General features: G+C 40.7%; 1 protein-coding gene across 1 annotated transcript; it reads right to left on the bottom strand.

Annotated features, from left to right (window-relative positions):
- Nucleotides 1-815: 815 nt before the first annotated feature.
- Nucleotides 816-11,063, bottom strand: LOC143123053 (myosin heavy chain, fast skeletal muscle-like). Its single transcript, XM_076284165.1, has 38 exons — nt 10,860-11,063; nt 10,619-10,762; nt 10,375-10,531; nt 10,229-10,256; nt 9,998-10,115; nt 9,817-9,909; nt 9,419-9,482; nt 9,236-9,334; nt 9,047-9,150; nt 8,827-8,965; nt 8,167-8,285; nt 7,888-8,037; nt 7,624-7,794; nt 7,232-7,532; nt 7,056-7,123; nt 6,883-6,970; nt 6,592-6,709; nt 6,369-6,492; nt 6,128-6,264; nt 5,704-5,965; nt 5,355-5,597; nt 5,091-5,267; nt 4,862-5,007; nt 4,658-4,748; nt 4,190-4,579; nt 3,856-4,101; nt 3,565-3,761; nt 3,272-3,455; nt 3,019-3,184; nt 2,795-2,919; nt 2,401-2,709; nt 2,049-2,252; nt 1,812-1,937; nt 1,536-1,706; nt 1,336-1,440; nt 1,161-1,256; nt 926-1,057; nt 816-836 (listed from the first exon to the last, which is right to left on the bottom strand). The coding sequence occupies exons 1-38, from the start codon at nt 11,061-11,063 to the stop codon at nt 816-818; spliced, it is 5,817 nt and encodes a 1,938-aa protein (XP_076140280.1).
- Nucleotides 11,064-11,270: the final 207 nt, after the last annotated feature.

The following is an 11,270-nucleotide window of genomic DNA, read 5'->3' as shown; positions in this document are numbered from 1 at the left end:
ATCTATCCTTTCATTTTGGCAATATTGATATAGTGATATATGATATATGTATGTGTGGGATATGTGTATGCACAGTATATTTCTACATCTCTCAGATTTAATTGCAAGCTACCTTATTTATATATTTTACTACATCATATTTATTTAATTATAATTGTATTCTTGTAACTGCTGATGGTGTTTTTATGTCTGTTTTTATGGTGGTCCTATGCAATGTAATTTCGTTCTACACTGCACTTCCTGAAGTGTTTTTTGGAATTACATTAAACAAAATCTTGAATCTTAAATCTAGTAAACAGCTCGCTAGCCACTGGTGTTGTCCCATCCACTTTCAAGCATGCAACTGTGCAACCTCTCCTTAAAAAGCCTTCCCTTGACTCAAGCAACTTGGAAAATTAGACCTATCTCAAAATGGCTTTTTAGAGAAAGTGATTTTCTAGCAGCTCACAGCGTATTTAAACAGTTTTAATTCATTAGATAAATTCCAATCTAGTTTTACAGCTATCCACAGCAGTGAGTGTGCCTAATGAAAGTGTACAATGAAATTCTGCTCTGCACTGACTCTGGTTCCTGCTCCATTTTAGTTTTATTAGATCTTAGTGCTGCATTTGACACCATTGACCATGACATCCTGCTGTACAGGCTCAAACATAGAGTTGGTCTGTTACAAAATAAGCAAATTCTAACTAACATTAAAAACAATGAACTCATATACAGAATAATGAAGAGACATTTATTATGTAGTAGTTACAAAATAGCCACAGTAATCAGGATATTAATCCAGCTGAGTGACAAGGCAGAAGATTTCACAGGATTTACTCTGCAGCCTCCTTGCCCTAAGACAGAGAAATTGAGAAATTTAATGTAATTGAAAAGTGACATATGATGACTTACAACACATTGAAATATGGTAAATTTGATTTACCTTTCCAGAATCACGGCTCTTTGCTCTCAACTTGTTGACCTGGGATTCAGCAATGTCAGCACGCTCCTCAGCCTCCTCTAGCTCATGCTGAACCTTCCTGAACTTGGACAGGTAGCCGTTGGCTTGCTCCTCCTAATAATAAGCAAATATGTTTGATGAGTTGTACAGAAGTATTTTTTTATTAATATGAAAGGCAAGACATTTGGCAATAAAGGCAATATAAGAGACTGCTTACAGCTTCCTCAGCCTGTCTCTTGTAGGCTTTGACCTTCAGCTGCAACTTGTCAACCAGGTCTTGCAGTCTGGTGACATTCTTCTTGTCCTCCTCAGTCTGAAAAGAAAACCAATCTGTCAATTGTTGTACTCCTCAAGTTAAATGTATTTCAATAGTAGTTAAATAAAGTTTGTACCTGGTAGGTGAGTTCCTTCACCCTCCTCTCGTATTTGCGGACTCCCTTGACAGCATCAACACCACGTCGTTGTTCATTCTCAACCTCAGCTTCCAGCTCACGAACCTTTAGATGAGCAAAATTTTTTATATCACACAAGGTCTTCATTTTATTCATTACATTTTGAACAATTTTCATCTCACCCTAGTTTAGCCACTCACCCTGGACTCCAGTTTCTGGAGTTGTTTCTTGCCACCCTTCATGGCCAGATTCTCAGCCTCATCCAGGCGGTGCTGCAGATCCTTCACAGTGACCTCCAGGTTCTTCTTCATCCTCTCCAGATGAGAACTGGTGTCCTGCTCCTTCTTCAGCTCCTCTGCCATCATGGCAGCCTAGATGACGGCATGATTGTTTATGGAAGGTAGCATGAAAACATCCTTAATGTTCACATGTTTAATACGCTATGTATGAATTAAGAAAAAGATAGCACTACTTACATCAGTGATGGCTTTCTTGGCCTTGTCCTCAGCATTTCTAGCCTCCTGGACGATGTCATCAACCTCACTTTGGACCTGAACCAGGTCAGCCTCAAGCTTCTTCTTGGTGTTAATCAGACTTGTGTTCTAATATTCAGAAATAATTTGTTAAATGTTAAATGAGTAAAAATCTTTTGAAAATACTGTGGAAACAATGGAAAGAATTATTTTATGTGAGGTAAAAAACTATATGTCCACCTGAGAGTGCAGAAGGCCAACACGCTCACTGGCATCAACTAACTCCTGTTCAGCCACTTTGCGGCCTCTCTCTGTCTGCTCCAGGGCAGCTCTGAGCTCCTCAATCTCAGCCACCATCAGGGTGTTCCTGCGCTCTACCATGGCAACCTGCTCCTTCCCGTCTTCTTGTCCTCTGACAGCATCATCAAGGTGCAGTTGGGCATCCTAACAGAAAAACATGGATTGACAAAAGAGACGTCATGCTACCGATAGACAGTTTGGATATTTTATGGACATATCTCGTCAAATAAATAGTAATGGTGGTTAGATGAGATCACATAGAACCCTTGTAGTACTTCATTCTATAACTGACCTTGAGTTGAGCCTGCACATTTCTCAGTTGTTTCTGGGACTCAGAAGCCTGGCGGTTAGCATGGCTCAGCTGAATTTCCATCTCATTGAGGTCTCCCTCCATCTTCTTCTTGATTCTCAGAGCATCATTCCTGCTCCTGACCTCAGAGTCCAGAGTGCTCTGCATGGAGTCAATCACCCGCTGGCTGTTCCTCTTGATCTGCTCCATCTCCTCATCCTTTTCTGCAAGTTTCCTGTCAACCTCACCCTTGATCTGGTTGAGTTCAAGTTGGACACGAAGAATCTTGGACTCCTCATGCTCGAGAGTTCCCTAAACAAAGAAAATTAAGAATTTTAAAATATAACATCATCATTTTAGTTTTTCACTGTGTAGAAAAGCCCGCCTGAATTTCTACCTCAGCTTCCTCCAAGGCTGTCTGGATCTCAGACTTTTCAGTCTCAACTGTCTTCTTGGCCTTCTCCAGCTCATGAATGCTCTTTCCAGTCTCACCAAGCTGCTCAGTCAGGTCCGAGATCTCCTCTGCGAACATGAATATTCCAGGATATTATAGTAAACAATATTATCTGGATGTTTTAAAATATTTTTGATTGGGATATGGATTGGGTTGATTTGACTCACGTTGCAAATTCTTGTTCTCCCTCTTCAGGGTCTCCAGGTGGTCAAGAGACTCCTCATAGGAGTTCTTCATCTTGAACAGCTCAGTGCTGAGAGAACGAGCCTCTTTCTGGGCACCCTCCAGCTCTGCCTGACCCTCCTCGTACTTTTGCTTCCATTCTGCCAGGACCTTTTAGAAACAGTTTTTGCTGTGAAGATTATACTTACTACGCTTTTACCTACATTCCACATTTGAATGGTGTTGTGGAGATAATACCTTGTCAAAGTTTCTTTGCTTCTTGTCAAGGTTGGCAGCTAGACCATTGGCTCTCTCTACATCAATCATGAGATCCTCAACCTCACCCTGGAGTCTCTGCTTGGTCTTATCCAGAGAGGCACACTTGGAGTTGACAGCCTCGATTTGCTCCTCAGCCTCCTGCAGACGCTGGGCAAGCTTTTTTCTGGAAATACAAACAGATTAATGTCAGAAGGGCATGATGGATTTTCCTCAAGAAAATTCAAGGTTTTAATTAACATCCAAATTCACTTTGTTGCATCTTTAACACATACTTGGATTCCTCAAGCTCCTCAGTACGCTGGATGGCATCAGTTTCATACTTGGTCCTCCACTGAGCAACCTCGCTGTTGGCCTTGGACATGCCACGCTGCAGTTCAGCTTTAGCCTCCTGCTCTTCCTCAAACTGCTCCCTCAGGAGGTCGCAGTCATGGCGTGCAGACTGAACAGCATGGGCCAGGGCATTCTTGGCCTGTTTGATACCAAGTATGGATGTTTATAAAACCTTTCAAATAAAGTGATCCACATACTGCCATTGTTTTTATTTCATGCACAGGTATCAGTACCTTGACTTCCTCTTCATTCAGTCTCTTCAGCTCCTCAATTTGTTGAGTGAAGGCCTGCTTGCTTCTGGTCAGCTGAGACACAAGAGCATCTTTCTCCTCAACCTGGCGGCCAAGCTCACCATTTTCAGTCTGTAGTCTTGCTCTCTGAGCACTGAGGTCATTGACCTGACGGGCAGCCTCATCACTCTTGGCCTTGGTTTCACTGAGTTGGTCCTCAAGGGTGCGGCACATCTTCTCCAGATTTCCCTGTTTATGAAAATGCCCATTAGTAGCAAAAACTTTATTGTAAGTTGGTTTGTTTAAAAGATAACATGAGGGTAAACATATAATTAACCTTAGCTTTAGCAACAGCTTCCATGTTGCTGGCGAGATCATCAATTTCCATCTTGTATTCACTCTTTTCCTTCTCAAGCTTCTGCTTGACACGTTGGAGGTTGTCGATCTGCTCTCCCAGCTCAGCCACGCTGTCTGCCTGCTTCTTGCGGAGAGCTGCAGCAGTGGCTTCATGCTGCAGGGTGGACTCCTCAAGGTCACGACGCAGCTTCTGGAACTCAGCCTCACGCTTCTTGTTCATCTCAATTTGAGCAGCAGTGGCACCACCAGCCTCCTCAAGCCTTTCACTGATTTCCTCAAGTTCCCTGGAGAGATCAGCTCTCTGCTTCTCAACCTTGGCACGAGCTGCACGCTCAGCCTCAATCTCTTCCTCCAGTTCCTCAATGCGGGCCTATAGGTAACAAGAATATTGGTAAGACAGAAAATTAAAAAAAAGCTCAGATTTTGATTCGCTAGAAAATAATTAAACCTGAAGCTCCTTGATCTTCTTCTGCAGCTGAGCACCCAGTGATTGTTCATCCTCAATCTTGCTAAGAAGTTGGCTTGTTTCAAAGTCCTTCCTATGTCACAGTAAAGTAAAATAAATGTTAGTAAACGCTTACACAAAAATGTTTAGTCATATTTAGATTAAAATTTTGCATAAATAGTGTTGTTCAGTGGAATCATGCATTACTTCTTCAGCTTTTCCTCAGACTGTTGCTTGTCATTCTCCAGATCCATGATGTTCTCCTGGGCCAGCTTCAGATCACCCTCAAGCTTTCTTTTGGCTCTCTCAAGGTCCATACGGAGCTTCTTTTCTTGCTCCAGGGAACCCTCAAGCTGCCAATTTGAAGTTTGAGGTGAGCATGTGGGAAAATGTATCAAATGTAGATTTTGTAAACTCCTGTTGGTTAAGAACTTACATCATCCACTTGCTGTTCAAGCTTAGTCTTGGATTTGGTCAGAGTGTTGACTTTGTCTTCCTCTGCCTGAAGATCATCAAGAGTCTGCTGATGGGCCTCTTGTAGGGCTTTCTTCTCCTTTGTTAACTTAGCAATGGACTCATCCTGGGAGGCCATCTCTTCAGTTAGGTTCTTGACCTGCACACAGATAGTTTAAATTGGTAAACAGTGTAACTATGATATTGTATTTACAACACACTTGATCTGCCCTTTAAAAATCCAAACCTTGTTCTCGGTGGCATGTTTCTCCTTCTCCACTTTGGCCAAGGTCAGCTCCAGATCATCAATGTCCTTCTTGAGCTCAGAGCACTCATCCTCCAGTTTCCTCTTCTTGGCAGTCAGCTCAGCATTGATTTCCTCTTCATCCTCCAGTCTCTCGGTTGTCTCTTTGAGCTTGGCCTCGAGCTGGATCTTACTTTTGATAAGACCCTCACACCTCTCCTCAGCATCATTGAGACCCTCATTTCCCTATTGTAAATATAAGATAGAAGCATGACATCTGATTTGTATTGAAAACACAATGCCGAGACTGGGTAGTGGTATGATTGTGAACATAAAATGGTACAATATATACACTTACAGATGCCACTTGCAGTGCCAGGTCATTCCTCTCTTGCACCAGAGCCACCATCTTCTCCTCGAGTTCCTTCTTCTTGGCCTCAACCTTTGCATGGACATCTTTGAGTTTCTCATAGTTCTCCTTCAGGTTGGCCAGCTCCTTTTCAGTTTCAGCACTCTTCAGTAGGGGCTTGATCTTGTAGTAAACCTTCATCCATGGCCAGGTCTTGACATTCATGAATGAGCGTATATTGTACTGGATGGTGTAGATAGCCTCCCTATACAAGAAAGGTGGTGAATTTTATCTTTAAACCTTCTATATTAAACTATGATTACATGAAATGGATAGCAAGTGAAATATGACTATACAAGTGATACAATTCAAACTACAGAAATCTTTAAGACTTCTGAGCTCTAAAATAAAATAATAAAACAATTACCTCCTTTCCATCATCTTGACAAACTCCCTCCTCATCAGGTATGCACGGCAGAGAGCTTGAGTCATTGTGACCAGGGTAGCCAGTTTCTCATCTCGCATCTCCTCAAGGGTACCCAGCAGACCAGCTTTGAAGAACACCTGAGAGATAAAGGAAAATATCAGCATGAATTTGACACAGAAAAAGTTTAGCTGTTGTTTGTACTCGTGACAGGCAGATAATAGATTGCATGCGACTTATCTACCTTTGTGTGTCCAAACATGTACTGGGTGTGATCAACATCAATGGATCCCAAGAGCTTCTCAGCAGCCTTTTTGTTATCAATGAATTGACCATCAGGGATCACACTGGCATTCAGCACTTTGTATCTGGACAGAATAAATACATGTACATATACATTATTACTTTTTTCCTCTCTAAATGCAGTATTGAATATATGTAATACTTCATTGGCTTTCTCAGTTCACCTCTGCTTGAAGTCACCATAGAGGATTCTGCTTGGGAAACCCTTTCTGCAGATTCTGATACCCTCCAGCACACCATTGCACCTGAGCTGGTGGATGACCAGGAAGTTCTGCATCAGACCTGTTATTATAGAGAGATGTGTATTTTTCAAGGAGTTAGAGCAATGACATGTATAATATGATGACCAGGAAGTTCTGCATATAACCTGTCAAATACATGTCATGAGATGTTCTATTCTCAATGTATTTCATGAATAATGCACACATCTTTATTGACTACCAAAGGCCTTTTACCTGGTTTCTTAATTTCATTTGGAATCAGACAACGCACAAAGTGAGGATGGGTGCTCCTCAAGTTGGTCATCAGTTTGCCCAAGTTCTCCTGTTGAGATAAGAATGCAATGAAAACATCCCCTCGACTTTCGTTTAGATGATTGATCTGTTTGTTATTGGTTAAACATACATACCCTGAACTGTGATGACACAGTCTGCATGGAGCCACCCTTCTTCTTCTTTTTACCACCACCACCAGACTCTGTTGACATACACATTATTAAATGATTGAGGTATACATATATATACAAATTCATAAATGGGATATGTTTGCATTAGCTTGTAGACTTGTATAGTGTTTTGTTATTACCCTCAACAACAGGTGGGTACAAGACAGGCAGGAGTTTTACTCCCGATTTCTGGTACAACTGCACAACAGAATCGTTCAGTGGATCCTTGTTCTTGTCCAGCCATCCACCAACATTGTAGTCCACAGTGCCGGCATAGTGCACTAGGGAGAAGTGGGCCTCAGCCTTGCCTTTAGCAGGCTTGGGCTTCTCAAAGGCCTTAGTTTTGCCAAGATGCTGATCATACAGCTTGTTCTTAAAAGTGGTGTCAGAGGCCTTGGGGAACATGCACTCCTCTTCAAGAATGGCAAAGATACCCATAGGCTGTGAAAAATATTTGTGATTTTAAAAGAAGTCATTATGAAACAATATGAATCTAGTACTTCACATTTTAAACAAATTAATTAAAACAAACCTTTTCTATAAGCTCAATGCAAGCGGCCAAGTCCATGCCAAAGTCAATGAACTCCCAAACAATGCCCTCTTTCTTGTACTCCTCTTGCTCCAGAACGAACATGTGGTGGTTAAAGAACTGTTGTAGTTTCTCATTGGTGAAGTTGATACACAGCTGCTCCATGCTGTTGAACTGTGATTGGAAAAAAATCGAATATGAATGTCCCCTATTGAAATTATATTACATTGTTCTTTGAGTGAAAAAAATTTGTTAAATTATCCTCACATCGAAAATCTCAAAGCCAGCAATATCCAGCACACCGATAAAGAACTGCCTTGGCTGTTTAGTGTCCAACATCTGGTTGATACGGATGACCATCCACAAGAACATCCTCTCATAGATGGACTTGGACAAGGCCGAAACTGCGTTATTGACCTGAAATAGAATATCAAAGCAATGGTCATGCTATGTTCAGACCAAAAAGTAAAATGCTTAAACGATAAAAGCAGGTAATTTCATGGGATTTGACATCTTTAGTGAAGTTTTCAGTGACTAAAATAATACCTGTGGCACAGTCTGACCCTTGGTGACAAACTCATTTCCGACTTTCACTCTTGGGTAGCACAGAGCCTTCAACATGTCAGCAGAGTTCAGGCCCAGGAGGTAAGCGACTTTGTCAGCATCTAAAAACAGTGCAACAGTCTAGCATTTAATGATTTGAAATATATAGCGATCAAAACTTTTTAAAACTCCACACTCCAAGCTAGTTTGGGACAGCATATGAAACAAGTTCGTCCACATAAACCTCCTCTCCCTAAATCAAAAAGTTTGGCCAAGATAGTGTAGGTTAAAACACTATTTATAAATCACAAAATCATGAAGTTATTAGAGTGACCATTGTTTGTACATTATTGTGAAGTGAAGATAGATACTTTACTAATCCTGAGGGAAATTTAGAATACAAATATCCATGAATATGCATACAGTATGTTGATATGAATAACATGATGGTATATCAATTTTGGGTGTGGTGTAACAGCGGCAAGGTTACTGCTTGACCTGGGTCAATGCCAGGTTCAATTTCCAAATCTGCCATTGCCAGTTTGTGTCTGCTAAACATCAGTCATTTTAAACTTTAACTTAACATAATAAAATGTTCTCAATAAATAAGACTACCTTGTAGTTATTACTAGAACTGACTGGATCAGTAGTGCCGTAACCTACCCTCAGTGCCATCAGGCTCAGCCTGCTCCTCACGCTGCTTCTGCTTGAATTTCATGTTGCCATGATGGAGCACAGCACCAGTCAGCTTGTAAATGGTGACTTTCTCCTCATTACTGAAACCCAGGATGTCAATGGCATCCTGTAATGATAAAGTATTTGATTATTTTAAAGCTTTCTTTAAGAAATTGAAGGGGGGAAAACCCATTATTGGAAGACTTACATCTGTGGCATCCAACTCCTCTTTGTCATCAATGCTGGCCACAGCGATCTGACCCTGACTGCACATTGGGAAGTCATAGGGGTTGGCAGTGATGAGGGACATTTCTGTCAAGATTAAAAAAATATTTTACAAATTCAGAATTATATGTATTGATTTTTGAATGTTGTGAATACTGTATATTAACCTTACCTATAATTTCAGGCTTGTGGTTGGTCATCATCTGGAAGAAGATGTGGTAGCCTCTCTCATCAGGAAGCTGGAATGTCACTCTAGACTTCTCCAGCAGGTCTTTTTACACGGGGAAGGATGTATTTTAATTTTATACATTTAAGGCAATAAAAGAGCATTTCTACTTGGAACAATTATACTTACAAGTCTCAATATCAGCACTAGCCAGTTTTCCAGAAGTGCCAAAGTGAATTCTGATGAATTTACCCTGTTTGAGATTACATTTTGTCATTATTACGTATTCATTAAGCTGATGCTTTTAATCAAAGCTGGTTAGATATGAGGAAACGTATTCAATAAATATTCAAATATTCAGTAATAGACCTAAGAGTAACAATAAATGCTGCCTCTACTAATACAAAAACTAAAAGATGATAGTAGAAGTTTAAGTAGAAATCGGAGGATGTTTTTTAAAAGAGATATGAGATACTAATAGATATAAAACGAAGTACGTGATCAGTTTGAGTTAAAAGAAAAACCCAAAGAAGAAGTAAAAACAAAAAAAAAATCTTGTGAGAGATTAGACGTGAAACTAAACTTACAAAACGTGAAGAGTTGTCATTCCTCACAGTCTTGGCATTACCATAAGCTTCCAGCAGTGGGTTGGCGGCAATGATCTGGTCTTCAAGAGAGCCCTGGATGTCAATAGATATATTGTTACTTAAGTTCATGTCTGTGTTGCTATGTGACAATTAGCCTATAAATATGCAAGGGGTCCTATACCTTAATTTTTCCACTGCTGGCTGGTGGCTCTGACTTCTTGCCACCAGCCACTGCAATTGTTGCAAAGTACTGGATGACACGCTTGGTATTTACAGTCTTTCCAGCACCAGATTCTCCGCTGTATTAAACAGAATATATTTCAAATTTCTATATCACAATTACAAAGTGTACCAGTAGAGTACATAGAAGATGATGCAAAGGTTTAGCCCTAAGGGATGCACTGACACCTACGTGATCAGGACAGACTGATTCTCCCTGTCTGTGGGGCAAAATAGAGATTTAGATTTACATAAATGGTTTATATTACATAAATGAATCAAATATACAGTATAAGGTATCAATATCATTCAGTGTTGGCTTTAAAACAGAAAGCATACCTTGAAGCATGAACTGAAATGCGTTGTCAGAGACAGAGAAGATGTGGGGCGGGGCCTCCACACGCTTCTTGCCTCTGTAGGCATTCACCACTGCTTGATCGTATACGGGGAGCCACTTGTAGGGGTTCACAGTGACACAGAAAAGTCCTGAGTAGGTCTAGAATGAAGAAATAAAGAAGATTGTTGATTCAGCTTTTAATTTTTTATTTTATTTTTTTAATTTGGTGAAAAGTGTAATGCTTACGTAGATCATCCATGCTGCATAACGCTCTTTGAGGTTATACAAGACGGAGGCTTCGTTGAGGTGGGTCATCATGGCCATGTCCTCAATTTTGTCGTATTTGGGAGGATTTAAGGGGAAGACTTCGTCTTCCTTCACTGTCCTTTCCTAAAACCAATGTAGAAAACAGCTTTAACAAAGAAGAAGCTTTCTGTGATAATGTAATTTTATCATCAGAACAATTTTAACTTCCTTGCTAAAGTACCTCCTTGGTTTCAAGCGTTTCAACAACGACTTTGCCTCCTTCCCTCTTTTTTATTGTACCCTTGACGTACAAGTCCTCTTTGTCAACCACATAGCAAGCAGTCTTTGCATCAAAGGGCTTGGATTGGGCCTCAATTCTCTCCTTCTCAGGCTTACGAAGGTAAATGGCAGCTGCGCCAAACTGGGCCATTTCACCGTCCCCCATGGTTGCTGGTTACTGCATTAATCATAAACATGAAGAGCAGTTTCAACATAAAAGGCTTTTTATAATCAGACATATACAGACAGAGTACTGCAAATACAGTGTCATCGTCATTAAGGGGCAAAACATGGAAAACCACAGTTGTTTGCCAGACCTCCATATATGGAGCTTATCAATGTACATAGGGTAGGCTACTTAAACTGTACAAAT

The sequence above is a fragment of the Alosa pseudoharengus genome, unplaced genomic scaffold, assembly GCF_046254945.1.
Source record: "Alosa pseudoharengus isolate Yale_2024_CS ecotype anadromous, Long Island Sound unplaced genomic scaffold, YU_APseudo_1.1 YU_APseudo_1.1_scf_14, whole genome shotgun sequence".
In the NCBI taxonomy this organism is placed as follows: domain Eukaryota; kingdom Metazoa; phylum Chordata; class Actinopteri; order Clupeiformes; family Clupeidae; genus Alosa; species Alosa pseudoharengus.
Note: the sequence above shows the minus strand (reverse complement) of the source record. Positions and strands in the feature narration are given on the sequence as shown.

Coding starts and splice junctions, on each gene's coding strand:
- LOC143123053 (XM_076284165.1), bottom strand. CDS start 11,063: ATGGGGGACGGTGAAATGGCCCAGTTTGGCGCAGCTGCCATTTACCTT. Junction 9,910..9,997: donor CCAGCAGTGGAAAAATTAAG/GTATAGGACCCC, acceptor ATTGACATCCAG/GGCTCTCTTGAAGACCAGAT. Junction 1,938..2,048: donor TTGGCCTTCTGCACTCTCAG/GTGGACATATAG, acceptor TCTGAATATTAG/AACACAAGTCTGATTAACAC.